Source organism: Pseudorca crassidens, chromosome 3, assembly GCF_039906515.1.
Source record: "Pseudorca crassidens isolate mPseCra1 chromosome 3, mPseCra1.hap1, whole genome shotgun sequence".
NCBI classification, from domain to species: Eukaryota; Metazoa; Chordata; class Mammalia; order Artiodactyla; family Delphinidae; genus Pseudorca; species Pseudorca crassidens.
Window position 1 is genome coordinate 135,922,119 of NC_090298.1, and position 26,059 is coordinate 135,948,177.

The 26,059-nt window shown below is 53.0% G+C and overlaps 1 protein-coding gene across 30 annotated transcripts in view; it reads right to left on the reverse strand.

Annotated features, from left to right (window-relative positions):
* Positions 1–26,059, reverse strand: part of OBSCN (obscurin, cytoskeletal calmodulin and titin-interacting RhoGEF) — a 166,236-nt gene that overhangs the window by 45,261 nt on the left and 94,916 nt on the right. For 24 of the 30 annotated variants that reach the window (XM_067732459.1, XM_067732482.1, XM_067732470.1 and 21 more), the window contains 16 exons: positions 25,753–26,016; positions 24,778–25,044; positions 24,298–24,564; positions 23,923–24,195; positions 23,030–23,302; positions 22,512–22,708; positions 22,266–22,341; positions 19,683–19,955; positions 18,358–18,624; positions 15,656–15,928; positions 14,570–14,845; positions 13,956–14,243; positions 13,551–13,826; positions 11,903–12,276; positions 10,524–11,382; positions 9,448–9,726 (listed from right to left, as the gene is read on the reverse strand). In XM_067732459.1, coding sequence (XP_067588560.1) covers positions 9,448–9,726; positions 10,524–11,382; positions 11,903–12,276; positions 13,551–13,826; positions 13,956–14,243; positions 14,570–14,845; positions 15,656–15,928; positions 18,358–18,624; positions 19,683–19,955; positions 22,266–22,341; positions 22,512–22,708; positions 23,030–23,302; positions 23,923–24,195; positions 24,298–24,564; positions 24,778–25,044; positions 25,753–26,016 — 4,782 coding nt within the window. The remainder of the gene's footprint in view (positions 1–9,447; positions 9,727–10,523; positions 11,383–11,902; positions 12,277–13,550; positions 13,827–13,955; positions 14,244–14,569; positions 14,846–15,655; positions 15,929–18,357; positions 18,625–19,682; positions 19,956–22,265; positions 22,342–22,511; positions 22,709–23,029; positions 23,303–23,922; positions 24,196–24,297; positions 24,565–24,777; positions 25,045–25,752; positions 26,017–26,059) is intronic. The other 6 variants (XM_067732476.1, XM_067732486.1, XM_067732463.1 and 3 more) reach the window with 5 other exon arrangements.

Genomic DNA, 26,059 nt, shown 5'->3' on the forward strand with positions numbered 1-26,059 from the left:
TTTCTGACAAGAGTTCCAAGACAATTTTATGAGGGAAAATAGTCTTTTCAACAAATAGTGGCGGGACAACTGGATTTCCACAGGAAAAAAATGAATTGGGGCCCTTACCTCATACCATATACAAATATGAACTCAAAATGTACCAAAGATCTAACTAAATATGAGAGAAGAAAGCATAAGTGTAAATCTTTATAACTTTGGATTAGACAGTGGTTTCTTAGACGTGACAAGTAAAGCACAAGAAACCAAAGAAAAAGTAGATAAACTATACTCCATCAAAATTTAAAACTTTTGTGCATCAAAGAACAATCAAGAAAGTGACAAGACAACCCACAGAATGGGAGAAAAGATTTGAAAATCATATATCTGAGAAAACTAGGGCACGTGCTGGATGCTGGTGGGGGACCCCGATGCCCAAGGAGACAGGAAGAACCCCCAAGCAAACTGGCAGGACATGAGGGGACTGAGGGGGAGGAGAAGTGGAGGCTGGACAGGGCCAGTGCCCGTGAGGGGTGGCTGAGAGGGGAGGGAGGGGTTCCCATGCCTGAAGGGACCCGTGGGGGCTTGGATCAGAGGGGAGCGGGCCCAGCGTTTCCCCTGCCCAATCGGCTGGGGAAGTCTGCCCAGCTCTCGGGCCAGGTCCTACGCCCTCAGAGGTCCCCTCCAGGCCAGGTTGGTCCTGGGGATGTAGGAGGGAGGCCTGGGAGATCAGGAGAGGAAGGTGGGAGGGGCCCTCTGGGACTAGAGGAGCAGGAAAGGAGCAGAGGGCATTTGCCCCACCCACTCAAACCAAGGAAGCCTGCTGGGCTCCAAGGTGGGATCCCCCACCCTCTGAGACCAGAGGTGGGAGATATGCCTGGGCCCCTTCTGTTCTGTTGAGCCTAAGCCCCACACCCCACAACCCTCAGGGCCTTTTCCAGCCTTCTGGGTCCTAGGCATAGGCCCCACCCACTGCCTAAACCTCGACCCTGCTTAGGCCCTGCCCTCCATAGCCAAGGCCTTTTCCACCTTTTATTTTTTCTCCTCCTCTTTTTTACTACTGTGATTCTGTTTTACCTTCCAGTTATTGTTTTATCTATATTTTTATTTTTATATTTTTTCTAACATATCTGTTAGTTTCCTAATCTAATTTTATTTTTTACTTTATTATTGTTCTTTTTTTTTTTTTTTTTTTTTTTGCTGTCCTGTGTGGCTTGCGGGATCTTGGATTCACAAGATGGGGGTTGGGCTGAAGCTCCTGTGGTGGGAGGTCTGAGTCCGAACCACTGGACTAACAGAGGAACTCAGACCCCAGGAAATATGCATCAGAGTGAGGTCTCCCGGAGGTCCTCCTCTCAGCAACAAGACCCAGCTCTACCCAACAGCCTACAGACTTCAGTGTTGGAAGCCTGAGGCCAAAAAACCAGTAAGACAGGAACACAATCCCACTCATAAAAAAAAAAAAAAAAAAGAGATAGCAAGAAAAATATGTCATGGATGAAGGGGCAAGGTAAAAACCTCCAAGACCAAATAAATGAAGAGGAAATAGGGAATCTACCTGAAAAAGAATTCAGAGTAATGATAGTAAAGATGATCCAGGATCTTGGAAATAGAATGGAGCCACGGATTGAGAAAATACAAGAAATGTTTAACAAAGATCTACAAGAACTAAAGAACAAACAAACAGATGAACAACAAAATAACTGAAATGAGAAATACACTAGAAGCAATCAATAACAGAATAACTGAGGCAGAAGAACGAATAAGTGAGCTGGATGACAGAATGGTGGAAATAACTGTCGAGGAGCAGAATAAAGAAAAAAGAATGAAAAGAATTGAAGACAATCTCAGAGATCTCTGGGACAACACTAAACACACCAACATTCGCATTATAGGGGTCCCAGAAGAAGAAGAGAAAAAGAAGGAGTCTGAGAAAATATTTGAAGAGATTATAGTGGAAAACTACCCTAACATGGGAAAGGAAATAGTCACCCAAGTCCAGGAAGCACAGAGAGTCCCATACAGGATAAACTCTAGGAGAAACACACCAAGACATATATTAATCAAACTAAAAATTAAATTCAAAGAAAAAATATTAAAAGGGAAAAACAAAAAATAACATACAAAGGAATCCCCATAAGGTTAACAGCAGATTTTTCAGCAGAAACCCTACAGGCCAGAAGGCAGTGGCAGGATATACTTAAAGTGATGAAAGAGAAAAACCTACAACCAAGATTACTCTACCCATCAAGGATCTCATTCAGATTCAACAGAGAAATCAAAAGCTTTTCAGACAAGCAAAAGCTAAAAGAATTCAGCACCACCAAATCAGCTTTACAACAAAAGCTAAAGAAACTTCTCTAGGCAGGAAACACAAGAGAAGAAAAAGACCCACAAAAACAAACCCAAAACAACTAAGAAAATGGTAATAGGAACATACATATGGATAATAACCTTGAATGTAAATGGATTATATGCCCCAACCAAAAGACACAGACTGGCTGAACAGATACAAAAACAAGACCCATATATATGCTGTCTATAAGAGACCCACTTCAGACCTAGGGACACATACAGACTGAAAGTGAAGGGATCAAAATAGATATTCCATGCAAATGTAAATCAAAAGAAAACTGGAGTAGCAATACTCATATCAGATAAAATAGACTTTAAAATAAAGACCGTTATAAGAGATAAGGAAGGACACTACATAATGATCAAGGGATCAATCCAAGAAGATGATATAACAATTGTAAATGTTTATGCACCCAACATAGGAGCACCTCCATATGTAAGGCAAATACTAACAACCATGAAAGGGGAAATCGACAGTAACACAGTTTTAGTAGGGGACTTTAACACCTCACTTACACCAATAGACAGATCATCCAAACAGAAAATAAATAAGGAAACACAAGCTTTAACTGACACAGCAGACCAGATAGATTTAATTGATATTTATAGAACATTCTACCCAAAAGTTGCAGAATACACTTTCTTCTCAAGGGCACATGGAACATTCTCCAGGATAGATCACATCTTGGGTCACAAATCAAGCCTTGGAAAATTTAAGAAAATTGAAATCATATCAAGCATCTTTTCTGACCACAACGCTATGAGATTGAAAATCAATTACAGGAAAAAATTGTAAAAACCACAAATACATGGAGGCTAAACAGTGCACTACTAAATAACCAAGAGATCACTGAAGAAATCAAAGAAGAAATTAAAAAATACATAGAAACAAATGGCAACACAAATACAACCACCCAAAACCTATGGGACACAGCAAAAGCAGTTCTAAGAGGGAAGTTTATGGCAATTCAATCTCACCTCAAGAAACAAGAAAAATCTCGAATAAACAATCTAACCCTAACCTAAAGCAACTAGAGAAGGAAGAACAAAGAAAACCCAAAGTCAGTAGAAGGAAAGAAATCACAAAGATCAGAGCAGAAATAAATGAAATAGAAATGAAGAAAACAATAGCAAAGATCAATAAAACTAAAAGCTGGTTCTTTGAGAAGATAAACAAAATTGATAAACCCTTAGCCAGACTCATCAAGAAAAAAAGGGAGAGGACACAAATCAATAAAATTAGAAATGAAAAAAGAGAAATCACAACTGACACCGCAGAAATACAAAGGATTATAGGAGACTATTACAAACAACTATATGCCAATAAAATGGACAACCAAGAAGAAATGGACAAATTCTTGGAAAGGTACAATTTTCCACGACTGAACCAGGAAGAATTAGAAAATATAAACAGACCTATCACAAGTAATGAAATTGAAACTGTGATTAAAAATCTTCCGACAAACAAAAGCCCAGGACCAGATGGCTTCACAGGCGAATTCTATCATACATTTAGAGAGGAGCTAACACTGATCCTTCTCAAACTCTTCCAAAAAATTGCAGAAGGAGGAACACTCCCAAATTCATTGTACAAAGCCACCATCACCCTGATACCAAAACCAGAAAAAGATATCACAAAAAAAGAAAATTATAGACCAGTATCACTGATGAACATAGATGCAAAAATCCTGAAAAAATACTAGCAAACAGCATCCAACAACATATTAAAAGGATCATACACCATTATCAAGTGGGATATATCCCAGGAATTCAAGGATTCTTCAATATACGCAAATCAATGTGATACACCATATTAACAAATTAAGGAATAAATACCATATGATCATCTCAATAGATGCAGAAAAAGCTTTTGACAAAATCCCACACCTATTTATAATAAAAACTCTCCAGAAAATGGGCATAGAGGGAACCTACTTCAACATAATAAAGGCCATATAAGACAAACCCACAGCAAACATTATACTCAATGGTGAAAAACTGAAAGCATTTCCACTAAGATCAGGAACAAGACAAGGATGTCCACTCTCGCCACTCATATTCAACATAGTTTTGGAAGTCCTAGCCACAGCAATCAGAGAAGAAAAAGAAATAAAAGGAATACAGATTGGAAAAGAAAAAGTAAAATTGTCACTGCAGATGGCATGATATTATACATAGAGAATCCTAAAGCTGCCACCAGAAAACTACTAGAACTAATCAATAAATTTGGTAAAGTAGCAGGATACAAAATTAATGCACAGAAATCTCTGGCACTCCTATACAATAACAACAAAAAATCAGAAAGAGAAATTAAGGAAACAATCCCACTTACCATCACAACAAAAAGAATAAAATACCTAGGAATAAACCTACCTAAGGAGGAAAAAGACTTGTTCTCAGAAAACTATAAAACACTGATGAAAGAAATCAAAGATGACATAAACAGGTGGAGAAATATACCATGTTCTTGGATTGGAAGAATCAATATTGTCAAAATTTGTCACTATTGTCAAAATACTACCCAAAGCAATCTACAGATTCAATGCAATCCCTATCAAACTACCTACCAATAGCATTCTTCATAGAATAAGAATAAAAAATTTTACAATTCGTATGGAAACACAAAAGATCCCGAATAGCCAAAGCAATATTGAGAAAGAAAAACAGAGCTGGAGGAATCAGGGTCCCTGACTTCAAACTATACCACAAAGCTACAGTAATCAAGGCAGTATCATACTGGCACAAAAACCGAAATATAGATCAATGGTACAGGAGAGAAAGCCCAGAGATAAACCCACACACATATGATCACCTAATTTACGATAAAGGAGGCAAGAACATACAATGAGAAAAGACAGCCTCTTCAATAAGTGGTGCTGGGAAAACTGGACAGCTACATGTAAAAGAATGAAATTAGAACACTCCCTAACACCATACACAAAAATAAACTCAAAATGGATTAAAGACCTAAATGTAAGACCAGACACTATAAAACTCTTAGAGGAAAACATAGGGAAAACACTCTCTGACATAAACCACAGCAAGATCTTTTTTGACCCACCTAGAGTAATGGAAATAAAAACAAAAATAAACAAATGGGACCTAATTAAACTTAAAAGCTTTTGCACAGCAAAGGAAACCATAAACAAGATGAGAAGACAACCCTCAGAATGGGAGAAAGTATTTGCAAATGAAACAATGGACAAAGGATTAATCTCCAAAATATACAAACAGCTCATGGAGCTCAATATCAAAAAACCAAATAATTCAATTAAAAAATGGGTGGAAGACTTAAATAGACATTTCACCAAAGAAGACATACAGATGGCCAAGAGGCACATGAAAAGATGCTCAACATCACTAATTATTAGAGAAATGCAAATCAAAAATACAATGAGGTATCACCTCACACCAGTCAGAATGGCCATTACCAAAAAGTCTAGAAACAATAAATGCTGGAAAGGGTGTGGTGAAAAAGGAACCCTCCTGCACTGTTGGTGGGAATGTAGATTGGTACAGCCACTATGGAGAACAGTAGGGAGGTTCCTTAAAAAACTAAAAATAGAGCTACTGTATGACCCAGCAATCCCACTACTGGGCATATACCCTGACAAAACCATAATTCAAAAAGACACATGCACCCCAATGTTCATTGCAGCACTATTTACAATAGCCAGGACATGGAAACAACCTAAATGCCCATCGACAGATGAATGGATAAAGAAGATGTGGCACATATATACAATGGAATATTACTCAGCCATAAAAAGAAACGAAATTGAATTATTTGCAGTGAGGTGGATGGACCTAGAGTCTGTCTTACAGAGTGAAGTAAGTCAGAGAGAGAAAAACAAATACCGTATGCTAACACATATATGGAATCTAAAAAAGAAAATAATGGTACTGATGAACCTAGTGGCAGGACAGGAATAAAGATGTAGACATAGAGAATGGACTTGAGGACACGGAGTGGGGCACGGGAAGCTGGGGCAAAGTGAGAGTAGCATCGACATATGTACACTACCGAATGTAAAATAGATAGCTAGTGGGAAGCAGCAGCATAGCTGCTGGGAGATCAGCTCGGTGCTTTGCAATGACCTAGAGAGGTGGGATAGGGAGGGTGGGAGGGAGACTCAAGAGGGAGGGGTTATGGGGATATATGTATGCATGTGGCTGATTCACTTTGTAGTAAATCATAAACTAACACAGTATTGTGAAGCAACTGTACTCCAATAAAGATCTATTACAAAAAAAAAAAAGAAAAAGAAAATCATATACCTGCTAAGGATCTATCGATAGTACCCAGAATATACAAAAAACTCTTACAACTCAAAATTTAAAAAACAAAGAATCTAATTTTAAAATGGACAAAGGATTTCTCCAATAAAAGATACACAAATGGCCAATAAGCACATGAAAAGATGCTCAATATCATTAGTCAGTAGGGAAACGCAAATCAAAACCACAATGAGATACCACTTCACATCCATTAGGACGGCTATAATTGAAAAGATGAACAAAAACAAGTGCTGGCAAAGATGTAGGGAAATTGGAACCTTTGTACACTGCTGGCAGAAATGTAAAATGGTGCAGCCTCTGTGTAAAAGAGTTTGTCAGTTCTTCTAAAAGTTAAACATAGAGTTTACCACCTGACCCAGCAATTCCACTCCTAGGTATAGATCCAAGAGAAATGAAAACGTATGTCCACACAAAAACTTGCACATGAATGTTCATAGCAGCATTATTCACAGTAGCCATAAACCAATGGATAAACATCATCCAATGAATGGATAAATCATCCATATACAGTGAAATATTTTTCAGCCATAAAAAGGAATGGAGCACTGATATTTATTACATGGATAGACGTTGGAAACAAGCTCAGTAGGGCTTCCCTGGTGGCGCAGTGGTTGAGAGTCCGCCTGCTGATGCAGGGGACACAGGTTCGTGCCCAGGTCCGGGAAGATCCCACATGCCGCGGAGCAGCTAGGCCCATGAGCCATGGCCGCTGAGCCTGCGTGTCCGGAGCCTGTGCTCCGCAACGGGAGAGGCCGCAACAGTGAGAGGCCCGCGTACCGCAAAAAAACAAACAAACAAACAAAAAAACCAGACATAAAAAAGTCACATATTGTATAATTCCATTTACATGGAAAATTCAGAATAGGCAAACCCACACAGACAGAAAACAGATTAGTGGTTGCCAGGGGCTGGGGGAGGGGGAATGGGGAGTGACCGTCAATAGGTGTGGGGTTTCTTTCTGGGATGATGAAAATGTTCCGGAGTTAGATGGTAGCATAACCTTGTGAATATATTAAAAACCACGGAACTATACATTTTTAAATGGTGAATGTTATGGTGTGCAAATATCTAAAAACTTTTAAATCCCAATAGAAAAGATAAGTTATGTACAGAGAAACAAAGATAAGAACGACATCATATTTCTCATTGGAAAGAATGCAAGCTAATAGATGGTGGAGAAACATCTTTAAAGTATGGAAAGAAAAAATTGTCCTAGCAAAAATATCCTCAAGAAAAGCAAAATAAAGACATTTTTCAGATATACCCACACTACAGAAATTGCTAAAAGATGTCCTTCAGGCAGAAAGAAAGTGTTACGAGATAGAAATCTAGACCTACATAGCAAAATAAAGAGCTTGGAAATGGAACTACTTAGGTAATTATAGAAAATCTCGTCTTATTTAAGATACTAGACTTGTTATATTTAATAGTTTTATTTTCCTTTTTGTTGACAGAATTATAGATTCTCATGCTGTTCTAAGAGATAATACAGAGATCCCATTTACTCTTCACCCAGTTTCCAGCGATGTTAACTTGTCTCATAGCTATAAAAGGTGACATTGCTATGACCCCTCGATCTTGTTCAGATTTCACAAGTTTCACATGAAGTCCACTGAGTATATGTGTGTTTGTTTAACTTTATGCAATAAAATGAAATTTTATCATAATTGTTGCACATGTTAATAATTTGTTCCTTTTCCTTGCCAAGTAGTATTCCATAGAATAGCCATACCACAGTTTGACAGTTGGGTCATTACCAGTTTTTGGCTATTGGGAATAAAGTTGCTATGAGTATTTGGGCACAGGTTTTATTATGAATTTGAGTTTTTATTTCTCTGGGACAAATACCAAAAAAGGCAATTGTTAGATCATACAGTAGCTACATAGTTTTGTGAGCAACTGCAAACTGTTTTTCAGAGTGGCTGCACCACTTTACACTCTCACCAGCAATGCACGGGAGATCCCATCAGGGAAGTGGAAATAAAAACAGGCACATCTTCCGTGTGCTTATTTGCCTTCTGTATGTCCTCTCCCTTGAAATGTATGGAAAGGTCTTTTGCTCCTATTCTAAGTGGATTTTTAAAAAAATTTTATTGTTTAATTTTGAGCTTTCCTTTACATATTTTTTAGTCCTTTATAAGATATGTGATTTGCAGGTATTTTCTCCCAACCCATAGCTTTTCATCCTCAACACCTGGTCTTTCTCAAAGCAAAAGGTTTGAACTCTGAGGAGGTCCAGTTTACCAATTTTTCCTTTTATGGGTCAAGTCTAAGCAGTCTTTTCCTAGCCCTAGGTCCTGAGGATCTCCTCCTACTTTTTTCTAAAAGTTTTATAGCTTCATATTTTACATTTAAGTATTTAATCCATTTTGAGCTAATTTTCACATAAGGTCAAAGTTCATATTTTTGACTACAAGTGTTCAAATTACTCCAGCATCATTTGAAATTCCATCCTTGAATCTGAAATTCTATCCTTACTCCATTTAATTGCTTTTGCATTTTTGTCAAAAATCAGATGGATATATTTGTGCTGAAGCTGTCTAGGGCCCGCCAGGAATCAGGGACAAAGACCAAATATATATTTCTTATTGTGCCACAGTGCCATTAACCACCCACTGCGCCCATGGGGTACCTCCAAACCTTTCCAGGTTCCTCCCCAGCCCAGCCACCTCTCAAGGGGGCTCCAAGAGAACACTCCATCGTCCACAGACATTCCAGCCCCAAATCCTGCCTGGCCTGAGGCCAATGGTCTCCAGCACTGCCTCTCCCAGCCAGGATCCCACCCTGACCCATCAGACCCGAGCATGCACTCACGGTCCACGCGGAGCTCCGCTTTGGTAGAGGACACACCCACGCTGTTCTCAGCCAGGCAGCGGTAGACACCCATGTCTGCTGGCACCACAGCTGTGATGATGAGCTGGTGGCCGCCCTGCTGGTCCTCACTGATCATGTAGTGGTCATTCTCCTCCAGCACCCTCCCGTCCTTGAACCAGCGCACACTGGGCACGGGCTGGCCTGTCACCACACAGTAAAAGCTCACGGGGTACCCATCCAGCACCTCCTGATTCTGTAGCTCGGTCAGGAACACCGGGGCTGGGAGGGACGGGCAGGGCATACGACACGTTAGCCTCAGGCTCCCCCAAGTTGCCCCAGCTGCCAGCAGTTCAATGTACGTCATCTGCACAGCACCCATTCACATGAGCGCTCACAGAATGGGCGGCTAAACAGAATTCTGTCTCTGCCAACTGAGCTCTTCCCTCCTCCCCATGCTCTAGAAGAACCCTCTCTTCATTAGCCTGGTTCCCAAGCTACCATGAGGCCAGAGAGATAGCAGACAGGAAATGGGGAAGAAGGGGAAGTAAAGGGAAGACCAAGGTTGGTTGTCTGGGATTGGAAGCACGCTAGTAGCTCAGGATTAAAGAGGAGGAATGATGCTGTGGGTTTTTAACGATACTCCCTTTGCTGTTCCTAGGGAGATGCGAGTAAACAGTGAAATGACTTTTTAATTAACTTTAGTTGCTGGAGTGGGAAATGGGGTTCACACTGGACTATGTGGAACCCCGCCTTTTGTACAGATTATATCTGAAACCCTCACGGGGGAAAAATAACCCTAAACTCTAGGGTGTCAGTATTCCCGAATCCATTTCACAGAACAGAACTCTGAGGCTCCGAGAGGCTAATCAGTAGCAGGCAGAGCGGGGACTTCAGTTGAGCTCTGTCTAACCCCAAAGTCAGGGCTCCTCCCAGCTCAGTGGGCTGCATGTGCGAACAGCCAGAAGCTAAAGCCCCTTCAGCTAAACCTCCTTGAGTTTTCAGCTGACCCTGGTCACCGCTGCCGCTTTCGCTCTTCCTCTCCCCCCACCCCTGACCCAGGCAGCTTGCAGACTCACCTGCCTCTGCGGCCAGTACTGGCTCCGGAGGCGCTGCAGGGGTGGGGGCCACCTTGCCAATGCGCATCTCCACCCCATGCAGCCCCTGCTCTGACAGGCTGATGTCCACTCTGTTGTCCAGCGTGCCAAACATGTCCCGGAAGCAGGTGGCTGCCCGGCGGGCGTCGGCAAGCGTCTCGAAGCGGATGCAGATGGACTGTTCATCTTCGCGGTATGTCTGCCAGTCCCCAGGCTCCTCGGGCTCTGCCTTGCCCTTGTCAGCGCTGAAGATCTCCTCGTCTGAAACCTCTGCTGGGCCCTTGGTGCGGAACAGGCGGTGCAGCCGCCGGGCGGCCCGGCGGAAGTTGTCATCCAGCTCACTCCCGGAGGAACTCTCAGTCTCACTCTCCATCCCACTGACCACCACACAGGCACTGTGGGCCACACGGCCAAACTTGTTGCTCACCTGACAGGTGTAGTGGCCAGCGTCGGCCCGGCCCAGGCTAGTGACCAGCAGAGAGCAGGTGCCATCCCCAAGCTGGTCAATGTGGTGGTGCCGGCCATCAGTCAGCTGCACACCGTCCTTCAGCCAGTGGGCATGCACATCTGTCTTGCTGGACACTACACACTCCAGACGCAGGACATCTCCCACCTGTGCCACGGTGTCCCCAAACGTGTGGCAGAACACAGGCCCCTCCTGCTGCTGTATCTCCTTCCGGACCTTATAACCCTTGAAAGCAGCCTGGATCTTCACTGCTGCCTTGTCCACGGATAGGTCACCCAAGTCCCCAACGCTCAGGTCTCCTGGTGGTGGGGGTACTGAAGCTGGCTTCTCCTGCTGCTTTTGTGGCTTCCCAGAAGGGGCGGCTGGGGCCTCAACCTGTGTGCACAGATGAGGTGGGGCACCTGAGGCCCGGGACAGGGAAAGGATCGTGTAGGGACACACACAGGGCAGGGGGAAGCAGAGCCCAGGTCTCCTGCCCCAGCTCCACGCCTTGCTCCTGCATGCCTGCTGCCTGCTCCCTGCTGTCAACTGCACTACCTTCACTGAGGCCAAAGGCCTGATGGCTTCTGTTGCTTCCAAAAAGCAAGCCCACCCTCCCTAAAACTGCTTTCCCCAGAGCAGGACAGAGTTGTGAGAAATACCAAGGAGAGATAGGTTCCAGCTCTTCAGAAAAGAAGTTTTAACAGCCAGGTGGATGGATGGGTAGGTGGATGGTCGCTGGATGGGTAGATGAATGACCAACAGATGGGCAGATGGTGGGTGGATGGAAGAAAGGATAAACGGATGGTGGATGGACCGACGGACAAGAGCGGAGAGATGATGTGTGGATGAATGACAGAGTGGCAAAGATCTAAGAGACCCAGGCCTCTCCTTGTAGGTCAAGCTGGAGACTCACCTTGCTGGCCAGTGGTGAGGCACTGGCCCTCCCAGCCTTCTTGAGGTAGGTCACCAGGGAAGGAGTGCCCGCACGGGACTCGTCGTCAGAGCTGGTGTGTGAGAGGTCAGCCTCGCCGGTGCGTGCCAGCTCGTCAGCCGTGGAAGAGTCCTCAGAGAGGTCGGGAGCCTCCTGCTCTACCTCCTGCCGCAGGCGCTGAGGGCGTCCGTCCTCCTCGGGCAGCTCGCTGATGGAGTCCAGCGTAGGCTCTCGGCTCATGCGGCGCTTCCGGGCCAGGGCCTCCCACAGGAGATGCAGGTCGCCTTCCTGGGCCGCCTCAGGGGGCAGGCTGGGCTGTGTGGGGACCTCATCTCCAGATTCTGGGGTCAGCACCACTGAGGAGGGCAGGAAACGGGTCAGTCAGGCAGGGACAGAGCCATAACCCCAGGCCGGCCTTAGCTACTGACCACGGTTCCCCTTATAGGCCTCTGCTGCCTGCCTGGGCCCCCAAGAGTTCTGATGCACCCTGCGTACAAGGTTTTCGAGGCTCTGAATGGCCCTCTCTAGGCCTCAGCATCCCCTGATCAACCCAGACCTCAGTCTTCCTCCTGCACAGGAGGGGATGACCACAGGGAACACCAGGCCAGGGTCAGTGCAGGTGTAGGGGGCTCAGAGTGGAGGGGAGCTGACAGTGGAGGGGAGCTGAGAGTGTAGGGGGCTCAGAGTGCAGGGGGCTCAGAGTGGAGGGGGCTCAGAGTGCAGGGGGCTCAGAGTGCAGGGGGCTCAGAGTGCAGGGGAGCTCAGAGTGGAGGGGGCTCAGAGTGCAGGGAGCTCAGAGTGCAGGGGAGCTGACAGTGGAGGGGAGCTGAGAGTGCAGGGGGAGCTCAGAGTGGAGGGGGCTCAGAGTGGAGGGGGCTCAGAGTGCAGGGGGCTCAGAGTGCAGGGGGCTCAGAGTGGAGGGGGCTCAGAGTGCAGGGGGCTCAGAGTGGAGGGGGCTCAGAGTGCAGGGAGCTCAGAGTGCAGGGGGCTCAGAGTGCAGGGGGCTCAGAGTGTAGGGGGCTCAGAATGCAGGGGGCTCAGAGTGGAGGGGGCTCAGAGTGTAGGGGGCTCAGAGTACAGGGGGCTCAGAGTACAGGGGGCTCAGAGTGCAGGGAGCTCAGAGTGCAGGGGGCTCAGAGTGCAGGGGGCTCAGAGTGGAGGGGGCTCAGAGTGCAGGGGGCTCAGAGTGCAGGGGGCTCAGAGTGCAGGGGGCTCAGTGCAGGGGGCTCAGAGTGCAGGGGAGCTGACAGTGGAGGGGAGCTGAGAGTGCAGGGGGAGCTCAGAGTGCAGGGGGCTCAGAGTGCAGGGACCTCAGAGTGCAGGGGGCTCAGAGTGTAGGGATCCAACGCTTTAAGGAACCAGCAGTGGGCACCAAGGGCTGCATTGGCCAGGATCCCACTCAGAGAGCGATGTGACCTCAGATGCCAATGATGTGGGTTCTGACAGGAGGCTGAGCCACAGGGATCTGTGCATCTCCCCACCCCGGGCCTCAGTCTCTCTTGGTGTGAGGCAGTGTCCTCAGGAGGACCTCCTGCAGTTCCCCGAGAGAACCAGTGAGCAAAAGGGCTGGCCCACTCCACATCCCAGGGCTCCTCCCTCCACTGGGCACGCTGGGCCCTGGAAGACATACCCTGGAAGGCAGCAGCCGCCACAGAGACAGGGTCCCGTGCAGGGGCACAGCGATACTCGCCCTGGTCCTCCGCTGAGAAGTCCCGAATCAACAGCGTCTGCTGCCGACCCCGGCTGAGAAGCTGGAAGCGCCCACTGGGCTGGATGCGCTCTGTTCCCTTCAGCCAGATGACCTCACCAGCCTCGGCCACCTCACACTCCAGACACAAGTCCTCCCCAGCTGCCACCTGCCGGCTCTCAGGGGCAGGGGGTGCAGGCGTGGGCTCCTGGGGCTCTGCTGGGAGAAGTAGGAACAGGAGGGGTGCATCAGTAAGGACGTGGGCAGGGACCCCCCAGCTTAGAGAGGCCTTGAGGTCTCCAGGCTGGACCCCCACCCTTATAAACCAGGACCAAGGCAGCAACTCACCAAGCCTCACTGTCTGGGGCAGGTACACAGGCTCCCCAGCGCCTGCCGCGCCCACTGCGGCCACACGGAAGCGGTAGGTCTCCCCGGGGACCAGGCCATCCACCAGGCACTCGGGCCCGGGCACCAGCTCGTGGCACAGCTGCCACTCTCCTGTGGCCGCTGCCTTCACCTCTACCCGATAGCCACAGAGACCGCCTCCGCCGTCATTCGTGGGAGCCACCCAAGACAGTGTCACGGAGCTGCCACTGCGCCCCACCACCTCGGCGTCCTCTGGGGGATCGGGGAGGCCTGCGGGGGCGGGCAGGAGGCACAAGGTCAGTGCAGCGGCTGGCAGTCAGCACCCGCAGCCCCGCCCACCCTGGGGTCTGCTGGTGGGGCACAGTATGGTCCACCCCTCACAGTCCTGTGAGCAGCTGTGCCCTACAGCCCGGCCTTTCTGAAGGGGCGAGGATGGAGCGTTTAAGTCACAGGAAGACTGTGTGCCCAAAGGCCACCGAGCGTGGGGGGCCACGGAGAGCCCCCAGCAGCCTCTGAAGCTGAAACCTCCTGCCCCCCGACCTGTCTCCCCGAGAGCCCTGGACCCGAGCTGCAGCAGGCAGACCCAAGCCACCCACCCAGCACAGTGAGCCTCGCAGAGGCCACGGCATCACGGGCGGCGAAGGTGACCTCGCCGGCGTGGTGCAGCCGGGCCCGGTGCAGCAGCAGGGTGTGGTGGCTGCCTTCGGCGGTGACTGTCCAGTCTGCGTCGTCAGGCTGCACCGAGGCTCCGTTTATGTACCAGGTCGCCTCACCCACCGGCACTGTCTCGCTGAGCGTGCAGCTGAAGCTGGCCCGCCCCCCGGCCAGCACGGCTGCGTCCCGGGGTGCCTCCAAGACCTCCAAGCGCCAGCCTGCGGGGCGGGGTGGCAGTGTGAGCTCAGGGGCCAAGGGGTGGCCTGTGGCGGGGCGGGGCTCGGAGACACCCATGCCACCCCCTCCCGTCGCCCCCGAGAAGAGAAGGGCACCAGCCTCAGGTGGGAGTGGCCTCAGAGATCAACGTCCCCAAGGTTACCACCCCGTGCTCCTGTAGGCAAGTCTCAGAAATCGATGCCCTTCCCAGAGGCCCCAGCTTCCCCCTCCAACCCCGCACTCCACCCCTGACCAAGCAGCTGGGTACCCAGTGGGAGGAGTCTCTGAGACCCACGCCCCCCTGCTGCCCCAGCCCTGGCCTACTACCCACAGCCAAATATCCAGTGAGAGGGGTCTCAGTAACCTATGCCCCCTCCTAGGATCCCACTCCCCTCGCACCCCACAGTGTGATATCTCGTGCTCGTGGGAGGGTTCCAAGAGGCTCATGCCTCCTGCATCCCTGGCCTCAGCCCCTCCCCCTGCACCCAAGCAGTGAGGTATCCGGTATCTGGTGGGAGAGGTGGAAGAGTCCCAAGTTCCCACACAGTGGCCCTAGCCCACCCACCCCCGCCCCCTGCAGCGTGTGGTATTTGGTAGGATGGGTCTGAGAGACTCACACACAGCCTGTGGTCCCAGCTCCACCCCCAGCATCCCTGCAGTGGGTGATCCCATGGGAGGGGTCTCAGCGACTGACCGCCCCCCTACATCCCCACCCTCCCACACTCTTGCAGTGGGGTATCAGTGGGAGGGATCGCAGAGAACCACCCTCCGCCCTTGGACCCAGCCCACCCTCCCGACCCCACAACTCTAACCCCGGACTGTGAGGAACGCAGATGTCACCACGTCCCCCGCCAGGAAGGTCACCCGGCAGCTGTCTCGAGGCCGCAGGTTTTTGAGCAGCAGCAGGTGCCGCAGGCCGTTCTCAAAGTAAACCACCTCGGCGTTCTCAGAGGTGCGCACCGGCTCATCATCCAGCAGCCAGGTGTGGGCGGCCACCTCCGGCTGGGACAGGAGGCACTCGAACAGCGCCTCACCGCCCTCAGGTGCCTCCACGTTTTCCAGGCCTCTCACCACAGTGTTCTTGGCTGCAGAAAGAAGGTGGATCAGGGTGTTCTCAGGGCTTCTCCAGCCCAGCACCCCCAAGAGTCACGTGGAAGAGCCCCCGTCAGGACAAAGGGCCTAAGAGAATGCAGTCAGGTGGGGGGCGTCTTCCCGAGGCCCTGCCCATCCCCATGCCCTCACCAGACCTGCGGCTGGGAAGGAGGGTCCTCCCCACCTCACATGTGAGAAGCCTCACGAATGTTCACAGCCTGAAAGTTCACTGGCAGCCACAGCCGGGCTCAAACCCAGACGGAGGTTTAGGCCTCTCAGCTTTGCTGCAGCATGGGGCTCTGGAAAAGTGCTCCATTCCTTTCCTCCCCCAGCCAGGCTGGCAGACCTGTCGGGCTCTCCGCTCACTCACTCAGATCAGACAGACCTCTGCCCTAATTTTCAGCCTGACCTAATTCTCTTGTACATACAGCCCAGGGGTCCGTCATAAGCAGCTATGCATTTTTCCTGGAAGCCATGATGTCAGGCCTGGGCACGCCAAGCCCCAGATCCAGCTCAATGCCTGGTCCCCAAGGGCTTGCCACCTCCAAGAGTCAATTCCCATGACAGGCCACCTGGACCCAAGGTGATCCAGTGGGCTTCAAAGTCCACGGGGGCTTCCTGAATGAGGTGGATCTCTGAGGATGGGTAGGGGAGGTGTCCAGGCAAGGGAAGAAATAGGAGGGGACACCAAGATGGGACTGAAAAGGGATTCGTGGCAGGGGGGTAGCAGGGAGCCAAGCCAGTGGGGTGAAGGATGTAAAACAAGGTGGGGGGCGATAGGCAGGGGTAAGGGCAGGCAGGAAAGGAGCACCACATCACCCAAGGCTGTACAGGATGCTGGGGAGGTCTGGCCTTGACCCACACGACAGCAAGGAGCCACTGCGGTCACCGAGGGGGTGGCAGCCTGGCCGAAGCTCCAGGTCCACAGCCCCAGCTGCTGTCTGGGGTATGCACCCCGAATGGAACCAGCACAAAGCCCTGATGCTCCCTCCTAGCTCGTCCACAGAGTCCACACACCCCTCAGGCAGGGGTGCCCACTCTGGACAGGGGTCCCCGAGGAGTTAAGAGGGGAGGGCATCTCAGAGCAGAGGACCCACGGGGCCCATCCACATCCCTCTCCTTGCCACCCTCCTGGCCCTGGTCTGCTCACATCACAGACCAGACTCCCCCCCATAACCCTGGCTCCTTTCCTCCCTAGGTCAGAACTGACAGAACCAACGGGGACCTAGGAGTGCATCCCACATCTCCACTGTGCTTGGACGGCTGCGACCAGTCCCATCAGGGCTGCAGCTGCTCTTGGCCGCGATGAGATGGGTCGGGGACAGGGAGAAGGCTGGGCCTGCAATCAGCGCTGGAGTTCACCCACCTTAGCTGCTATCCAAGGATCAAGGCTGCTTTATTTCTATAAAAGCCCAGATATTAAAGCAGCAGTGGTGAGCCCCTGAGGCCTCCCTCCTGCCACATCTCCTGCTTCTCTGCATTTTGTCCTCTACTCCCTGCCTGAGGCCTGAAGGCTCTGCCCCAGATGTCCACAAGCCCCCACCCCCGCTGCCTCCTTCAGGCCCAGGTCCACACTGCAGCCCCTCCCCACAGCTCTTCTCACATTTTCCTTCAGCTCCCACAGGAATGTCACCCCCTGAAGGGAGAGAGTTTTGTCTGTTCACTGCTGTGCCCCCAGGGGCCAAAAAAATAGTGTTTAAAAACTTAAGTTATTGAACTAGTGTGTGAATGGGGTGTGAGCGACCTCAGGCGGCCAGTGGCCCAGACCAGGTCCCACCTGCTCTTCCCAGCTTGGATGGCCCCTTGACCACTGCCTGCCAGCCGCCAGCTCACTCACCACCGGGAACGTTTCAGGTTTTCCCCACTAGACAGTGGCTTCAGCCAAATGGCACCTCCGCCCCTGCAGAGCTGCAGGCCATTGTCTCCCCTCCCTGGCCCCCCATAGGGTATCCTGGCTGTGTTGCAGGTAGGGAAGTGGGGCTCAGGGCGTCCTCTGAGTGACCAGCCCGGGAAGGGGCAGAGCTGGGGTCTGAGCTCAGTATTCGTGGAGCTCAGCCAGTGGCCCTCCTCTGCTCTAGGACACAGCCCCGTCTATGGCCACACAGGTCCCAGGCCTGCCCACCCGCCTGCGTGCCTGGAAGCTGCCTCCCTGCCTGCCTCTACCTCCACCCCTCCCCGACAGGCTGTGCTGGATACAGATTCTTCAAGCAGCCTCTGCCCTTGTGTTTTCTAGCTGTGCTGTCCTGTCAGGCTGCCTGGGGAGGAGGAGGGGTCTGGGTGGGTAGGCTCAGAGCCTAGGATATGCTTACTGGGGTCCCACCTTTCTAGCACGCTGTCCCTGCCTGCCATTTCACCACTATGGCTCCATGCGAGCAGCACCATGGCTGTGCTGGGCCTGGGGCTGCCCACCAGACGGCCTCACCTTGCACTTGCAGCAGGGCCACCACGCGGGTGCCCGCGGCCTCACAAGTATAGATGCCGCTGTCGCAGGGCAAGGCCGGCCTGAAGGACAGCCTGGCCACGGTCCAGTCCTGCTCTATGATGACACGGCGCCCATCAGCGCACACCTCCTGCTCGTCCTTCGTCCACGTGGCCTGCACGGGCCGTGAGTACTGGCAGAGGAGTTCAGCCGGGCCACCCTCCTCCACTGCCAGGTCCTGCATGGCACTGACCACTTCCACTGTGGGATCTGTCGGCCGACAGGCCAGGCACGCGTCAGCTGGAGCAGTGTGACTGCGGCCCACCCACCCTCTGCAGTCAGCATCAGCGACTCGGAGGCAAGCAAAAGCAGGGCTGTGGTAGAAGGGGGACTCACCCCGGTGACCCAGGGCCCTCCATGTAGGGCAAACCTTGCCCCCATACACCCCCGCCCACAGAAGACTGTTGGCTCAGTCTCCATCCACTGGGCCTCTCCTAGCCACTGTTTCCCCTGAGCCCTCGCTTCCTCTAGCCCAGGGCGCATGTTGCCCCAGTAGGACACAACAACCACTCCTGAAAGCCCTTGGGCCTGTTCGGGCTCCACAGCTCCGAGGGGCACTTGGCACCCCCAGCCTGACTTATCCCTTCTCCAGGGGCCTTGTCGCTCACCCCCTCAGGGCTCCCATCCCATCCCCATCTGCTGAAATCCTATCAACAAACGGTTTGTCCCTCTGACCTGGGCAAGTGTCCACATTTATTCTGCAAGAGCACGGAGGAAGCCAGTTGACAAATATGCCAGTCGAAGCCACACTGGGCTGCTGTGCCAGAAGTGCCCAGTGCCCTCACTGGGAGGGGGGCTGAGGGGGTTCCCTGGAAGCCCACTACCCTCCCCAAGGACTAGCTCTTTCCCAGTAAAGGTGCAAGACCCTGACCAAGCCAACAGCACAGGAAGCAGCTACAAGCAAGGACAGTGCAGGCCATGCCCGGGGCTGGGAAAGCTGCCTGCACCTCTAGGCTGCTCTCTGGGCATGTGACTGAGGGAGGGGCAACCGCAGAGTGGTGGCCAGGTGGGCAGCCGTGCCCAGGGCCCTATAAGCAGGTGGGAATGGGGTCGGCCTCCAGTTTCACTGCTGAGTCCAGCCTTCTTTCTCATCCCCCAGGTGGGACTGCAGCCTGCCCACAGTGCGCACTCATGGTACACACGGAGAGATGCCCAGTCTGCGTGCTAGAGGCCAGTCCCTGAATTCCCACCCTGGGAGCCCGCAGGAAGCGTGCAGGGGCAGCAGGGGCAGAAGCTCCAGCATAGGGCAGGGTTCCATCGGCTGGTACCTTTGACCAACAACTTGGCCCTGGAGACCAAGGGCCCTGCCCGGAAGGTGATGGTGCCTGAGTCAGCGACCCCCAGGCCTGAGAGCGTGAGAGAATGGAAGGTCCCATCACGCACGGAGATGGCACTCTGGGGGCCGTCCTGCAGCAGGGTCCCATCCAGCCACCAGTGGGCCTCCGGCCCACCCGCACGGGACACCTCACAGGAGAACGTGGCCACCTCCCCCGCAAAGACGTCCACGTTCTGTAAGCCACGTACCAGGCACGGTGCTGCCTCTGTGCAAGAGGGTGAAAGGAGGGGAGCTGGGGCCACCCTGAGGTCCACCATGCTGGAGGCAGCCTGGGGCTGGGGTCTAGAAATCTACCCAGGCCAGCTGGCACACCTTGTTCACAGAATGAGACACGAAGACCACCCATAGCCTGTGGAAAGCCAGCTCAGCCCCCCTGCACCTCACAGCCCCCTTCAGAACATGTTCGGTTTCATCAAAGGAGACCAATGACCTGCATCTCACCCTTTTCAGAAGGTAGAATTGACAAGCCCCAAGTCTCATGGCTGCCATCTTTATGGGGTTCGGTGTGGGATAGAGAAGAGAGGTCATGGGGTTCACCTCTCTGAGATGGAGGGGGTCTGCTCAGGAAGTGAGCCTTCCTTCCTGGGAGTGTGGAAGCAGATGCTTCTCCCATCCCCAGAGGGCCATTTGTCCAGATGTCCCCTAAGGTCCCTTTGGCCCTAAGATTCTGGGGCCCTAATGCAAAATGGCAATTTCCCCCTGACCTGTCACACAGCAGGGCGTGAGCCCAGGGGGTTTCCCAGATGCCTGCACACCCGCCCCAGCCAGGCTCTCCCTCAGAAGCCCTCCACGTCCCTCCTAGGCATGCACAATCAACTCTCTAGTCCAAGGCCCACACCAGCCCCTCCATGTTCTCCCAAGAGCACACATCTAACTGTATCCCCAACCTGCTCCACCAGCTCCCCATTCCCATCTTCAGCACAGTTCCCAAGCTTCCCTGTATCCCACCAACCACCCATCTGCACAAGCTCATGCTCATGGCTCTCTGTCTGAAGCCATAGCTGCTGTCTGTACATGAGCCAGTTTGCCCCAGCTGGGGACACCGGGTTGAGAGGGGCCAAGGCACTTCCCTCAGTGGGATCTGCAAGACCCAACCCAGCTCCATGCTGCCTCTCACAGACACCCACTCTGATGAATACATGAGGCCCCTCTTGGCCTGACTCTGCTCAGGACACACAGGATACTGCCCCTTCCCATCACTCAACTTGAGGGCACTGCACTCTGGAGACTTTCCCAGCCCCACAGGCCACATGAAGACTCGAGGTGGGGACACCTGGGACTCAGGACACACTGTCTCCATGTACAACTCCCCCAGCAGACTGGGGACTCACTGAGGCGAGAGCTGCAAATGGCCCCTCTCGAGGTAGATAGTAAATATATGATGGACAGACAGTGGATGGATGAGTGGATGGATGGGTGAGTGGATGGATGGGTGAATGGATGGTGGATGGATGGACAGATAATGGATAAATGATGGCTGGCTGGGATGGCTGAATGGTAGATGGATAAACGGATGGATAGGTGGATGAATGGGTAGATGGTGGACAGATGGATGAATGGATGGACATAGGGATGGATGGTAGTAGAATGATGGTTAGATGGATGGATGGTGGATGGATGGATGATTGATGGTGGACAGATGGTGGACAGATGGGTAGATGCTAGATGCATGGGGAGATGGTGGCTCGATGGACAGATAGACGGATGAATTAATGATGGATAGATGGTGGATGGATAAATGTATTGATGGTAGATAATGGTGGGTGGATGGATGGATGGACGATGGATGGTGGATGAATGGATGGATGCTGAATAAATGGATGGACGGATGGATCGAAGGATGGATGGAATAGAGGGGTGGATGGATGCATGCATGCATAGATGGATGGGTAAATGGTGGATGGGTTGAATGGCCAGTGGATGGTAGATGGACAGGACCAGTATGAGAACCAGGAGTAGGACAGCAAGGGAGAGTCTCTCATGGCCAGGTATCCAGAGGTGACTAACTCTGGGGACAAGGTATAACAAGTTGAAGGTCCTTAAATCCTACTTGCATGTCTGGGCTCAGGTACACTATGCCCCAAACCACTCACGTGTCACAGGTGTGCTATTGTATCAACATCTGGGAGCCTGTCAGGTATGCAGGTGTGTGTAAATGTGGACAAGAGCACACAAACCTGCATCACAAGGAGTAGCTATATGGAGGGTACAAGTCCAGAAGGCCCTGCCTCCATCTCAGGGCCCAGGTCCCCAGCAGCCAGACTCCCCATCTCCCCTCCTACACACAGCACTGATCCCACACAAGGACCCAACATACACCAGAATTTCTCAGGCTGATCTTCACTAGCCCACCTCCAGTGGCTTTAGTGGTCAAGAGTGGAAAACTGTCACCCCACAGCAAGATCACTGCTGGAAGGCTCAGGTTTCTGGCCTTACCACCTGCCAACAGTTCCTTGAGTAGGGAAACATGGACACCTACAAGCAGGAAGGCTGGGTGTAGGAGGGGGCTGCCCACCTGTGACCTTCAGCTGGGCCTCTGAGCGACATGAGCCCACTTGGAAACTGATGGTTCCGGCATCTTCAGGGGTCACCTGTGGAAGCAGAGATGGGGGCATCAGCCCAGCAGTGCCATTTAACCACCCCTACTTTGCAAGTCCCCAGCCCATTTCCACTGGAGTTGAAACCTTCCCTCTCCCACCCCTGGGGGGTGGGAAGGCCCCTGGATGCATTGCGGGGCACAGGCAGGTCTGGGGAACACCACCTTGTGCAGGGTGAGCAAGTGGAGTGTGCCATGCTCCACCGTGATGTCGTTCATCTCGTTGGCCTGCAGGGGCACCCCTCCCAGGGCCCAGTGGGCCTCCTGGCCCAAGGCCCTTGACAGTCGGCACTGGAAGTGGGCGTCCTGGCCCTCGCTGAGCTGCACATCCTGCAGGGACTCCAGGATGGTCACCTCAGGGGCTGCATGGGTTGGGGGTGGGGTAGAGGCATGGCATCAGCCTCTGTGTCTGGGATGCCCCTCCCCCACCATCAGGAGCACCTCCCAGTCCCCAGGGTCTGCCCCCAGCACCCCTGCCCCAATCCCCGAAGACAAGCACACTGGGCACCACTCTACCCCAACACCTTGGGTCACCCCAGAATCACTCATTCACCACCAGTTCCCCACCCTCAAAGGCAGGAAACCTTGTCATCTATCACTGTCCCTTGACAGGGCCTGGCCCAAGGAGGACCTGGATGTTCTGGCCCCAAGCGCAGTGAGCAGTGAGGCCCAGCTCCTGCTACCTGTGACGGTGAGCTGGGCAGAGGACGTGTGGAGGCCCACACGGAAGGAGACAGTGCCCGCATCCTCGGGAGTCACGCTCTTCAGCCGCAGTGTGTGGGTGCGGCCCCCCCGCACGGCCACTTCTGTCACCTCACTGCTCTGCAGTGGCAGGCCCTGGAGGCGCCACTCCACATCCACGAACCCAGCCCGCGACACTTCACAGCTGAACTCTGCTTCCCCGTCGGCCTGCACCTCGGTGTCAACCAGGCCCCGCACAATGGTCACCTCGGGCTCTGGAGTGTGGGCAAAGGGGGCCTTTACCAGCCAGGTCAGAGCACCTGGGCCAAGCTCCCGTGCCCCCCGCCCCAACTCACCTCCAGGAAGCCCTCCCAGGCACTCTCATGCTCTTCTCCTGCCACACAGCCTCTATCTGCCCCACGTGAGATTCATCACCCAGCTGGCTCACAACACAGCTCCCTACCACGACACTGAGCTACTGGGGACAGAGCTTGGGCTGGGGGCACCTCTGTCTGGAGGAAGCGGGCAAGGGACTGTGGGGTGGTGGGCTGCTTTTGTTCCTTCCCCCACCTGTGGCCAGCCCTGCCCTGGCTGGGACACCAGGGAGGCAAGACCTTCAGGACAGACAGGCAGGAGCTCACAGAGGGTGGCCCAGGCCAGGCTGCCCCACCTGCTGGCAGGGGCGGGAGGCAGGGCAGTGTTTAGGGCTACGGTTTCCTCACCGTCGACGCTCTTTTCTAGGGGCGCCAGCTCCAGAGTGGTGCAGAGAAAGCTTGTAACCCCAGGGGTCTTACAGCCACCCCAGAACAGCACCCGGCAAGAGGGGGTACCGTGGTGGGCCAGGTGTGCCCCCAAGGCAGCTATGTGGGGAGTGGGTGTGGCAGGGAGGGCTCACCTTTGACTGTGAGGGAGGCCAAGGTTTTCTGGCTGCCCACCATGCAGGTGTACTCGCCCGTGTCCTTGGCCTCAAGTCCGTGGATCAGCAGCTCACACGTGGCCCCCTTGCATCGCATCTCATACTTGGGACTCCCTTGCAGTTCCACACCCTCCTTGAGCCACAGCACGGGGGCCCCAGGCTCTGAGTCATTCAGCTGGCAGCACAGCCGGGCCACACCACCCGCCTCCTGCTCTGCACTCTGCAGCTCCGTCTTAAACGTGGGCCTAGGGGCTGGGGGGTCAGGGAGGGGCTCTTAGGGCTGCTACTCAAGGCGCCTGCCAGCTCCATGGGGGCTGAGGGGCCCGGGGAGGCCAGGGGCCCTGGGAAGCTCACCGCGGACAGAGAGGCTGGCAGTGCTCTGTGCGTGGCCTGTGTCGCAGGTGTAGGGGCCGGCATCCTCCTGCTCAGCACCGTGCACCAGCAGCTCAGCGGCTGTGCCCTCCAGCACCATCTGGTACTTGGCACAGGGGAAGAGCTGCAGGTAGCCCTTGCGCCACTCCACGCTGGCACCTGCCCGGCTCAGTTCACAGCGCAGGTGTGCCGTTGCACCCTCGTCTACCTCCTGGGCCTGCAGCTCCCGAAGGAACCTCACGGGTGCAACTACAGGGGTGAGGGAGAATATGAGGGCAGGTGCAGGAGCAGCTATGAGGGCAGCGGGGCCCAAAGGCGTGCAGCTAAGGCGGAGGGGTAGCGGGGGGAAGAGCTTCAGGCCAGGTCTGCCCCGCGTTGCACGCGTGAGCCCATGTCACCTCCAGGGCGGAGGTGCGGCCCTGACAATCTCCCACAGTACGTGGGGCCAGCCTCGGGGCCCACCTGTGACGGTGAGGGTGGCACTGGTGGCCTGGGAGCCACAGGTGCAGGTGTATTCTCCAGTGTCCTCCCGGCGCAAGTCCCGAAACACCAGCTCCGCCACGTGGCCCCGCTGCTGTGGCTCCCAGCGCTCGTCAGCCTGCAGCTCCAGGCCACCCTTACTCCAGACCACAGCGGCGCTAGGCTCAGACAGCTCACACCGCAGGCTGGCTGAGGTGCCCTCCTCAGCCTGCAGGCTCTGCAGTGGCTTCCTGAACACCACCTGTGGGGCTGTGGGGTGGGGGTCAGGGGGTGGAGGGGAGAGAGAAGGTCAGCCCCGAGGCTGGTGCCCAGACAACCAGCCAGGAGACTGGCACCCCAAAACCCAGTCAGACCCACCCAGGGCCTAGGCCAGTTGTGGCCTGTGGCTTCACCCCAGCTGCCCGACCTGCCCAAAGCACCCAATGCCACGGGCTCCTGAAGGCTGTGGGTAGAAGTGGAGTCATGGGCCTGGGTCCACTCTAAGGGGAAGGAGGGACTGAACTGGGGGCTATGAGAGCAGCTCTGGATCTGACCCAGGCTATTCTCATGCTGATCTCCACCCAGGAAGCCCACAGACAGGCCTGTATCTCTCCAGGTCATCAAGGTGGGGGCAGGGGGATCTCCTTGGACCCCTAGGGCGGGGCCATGACTGTGAGATCCTGACTAGAGGCTTTGGGGTATAAGGAGAAAGTTGACTGCATTATGACGGGTGGAGGGAGGGGAATAAGGTGGGAGTTCTTTCCCTACGGCAAGTGTAAGCCACGTGAGGTCATTTGGCTGGAGATCAGTACGCAGACCCAAGGACACTGAACAGAGCTCTAACGGGGGAGCACAAGGGTGACATAAAGAAACTGCACATGGCACAGAGGAGGCAAGCACTCATGGGGGGCCAGTGTGGGCACAAGAGACAAGGGCACAAGTACAGGCTCCCAAGTAAGTCCACAAGGCCATCTTTACCCCTAATGGTCAGCGTGGCAGAGGTCCTCTCCTGCCCGCACACACAAGAGTACTCCCCGGCATCCGCCATAACCAGGCCATGAATCTCCAGCTCACACACGGGCCCGTCCTGCCTCAGGCTCACTCTGTCCCCAGGTTTGAGGGTCTCGGGCCCCTTCCTCCACTCCACAGGGGCTGCCTTGCTCAGCTCACAGCACAGCATGGCCATGGCCCCTTCCATGGCCTCTTCCTTCCTCAGACCCTTTGTGAACTTGGCAGGCAGGCCTGGAGATGGTCAGAAACACACAAACACTATCACGCTCTCTGA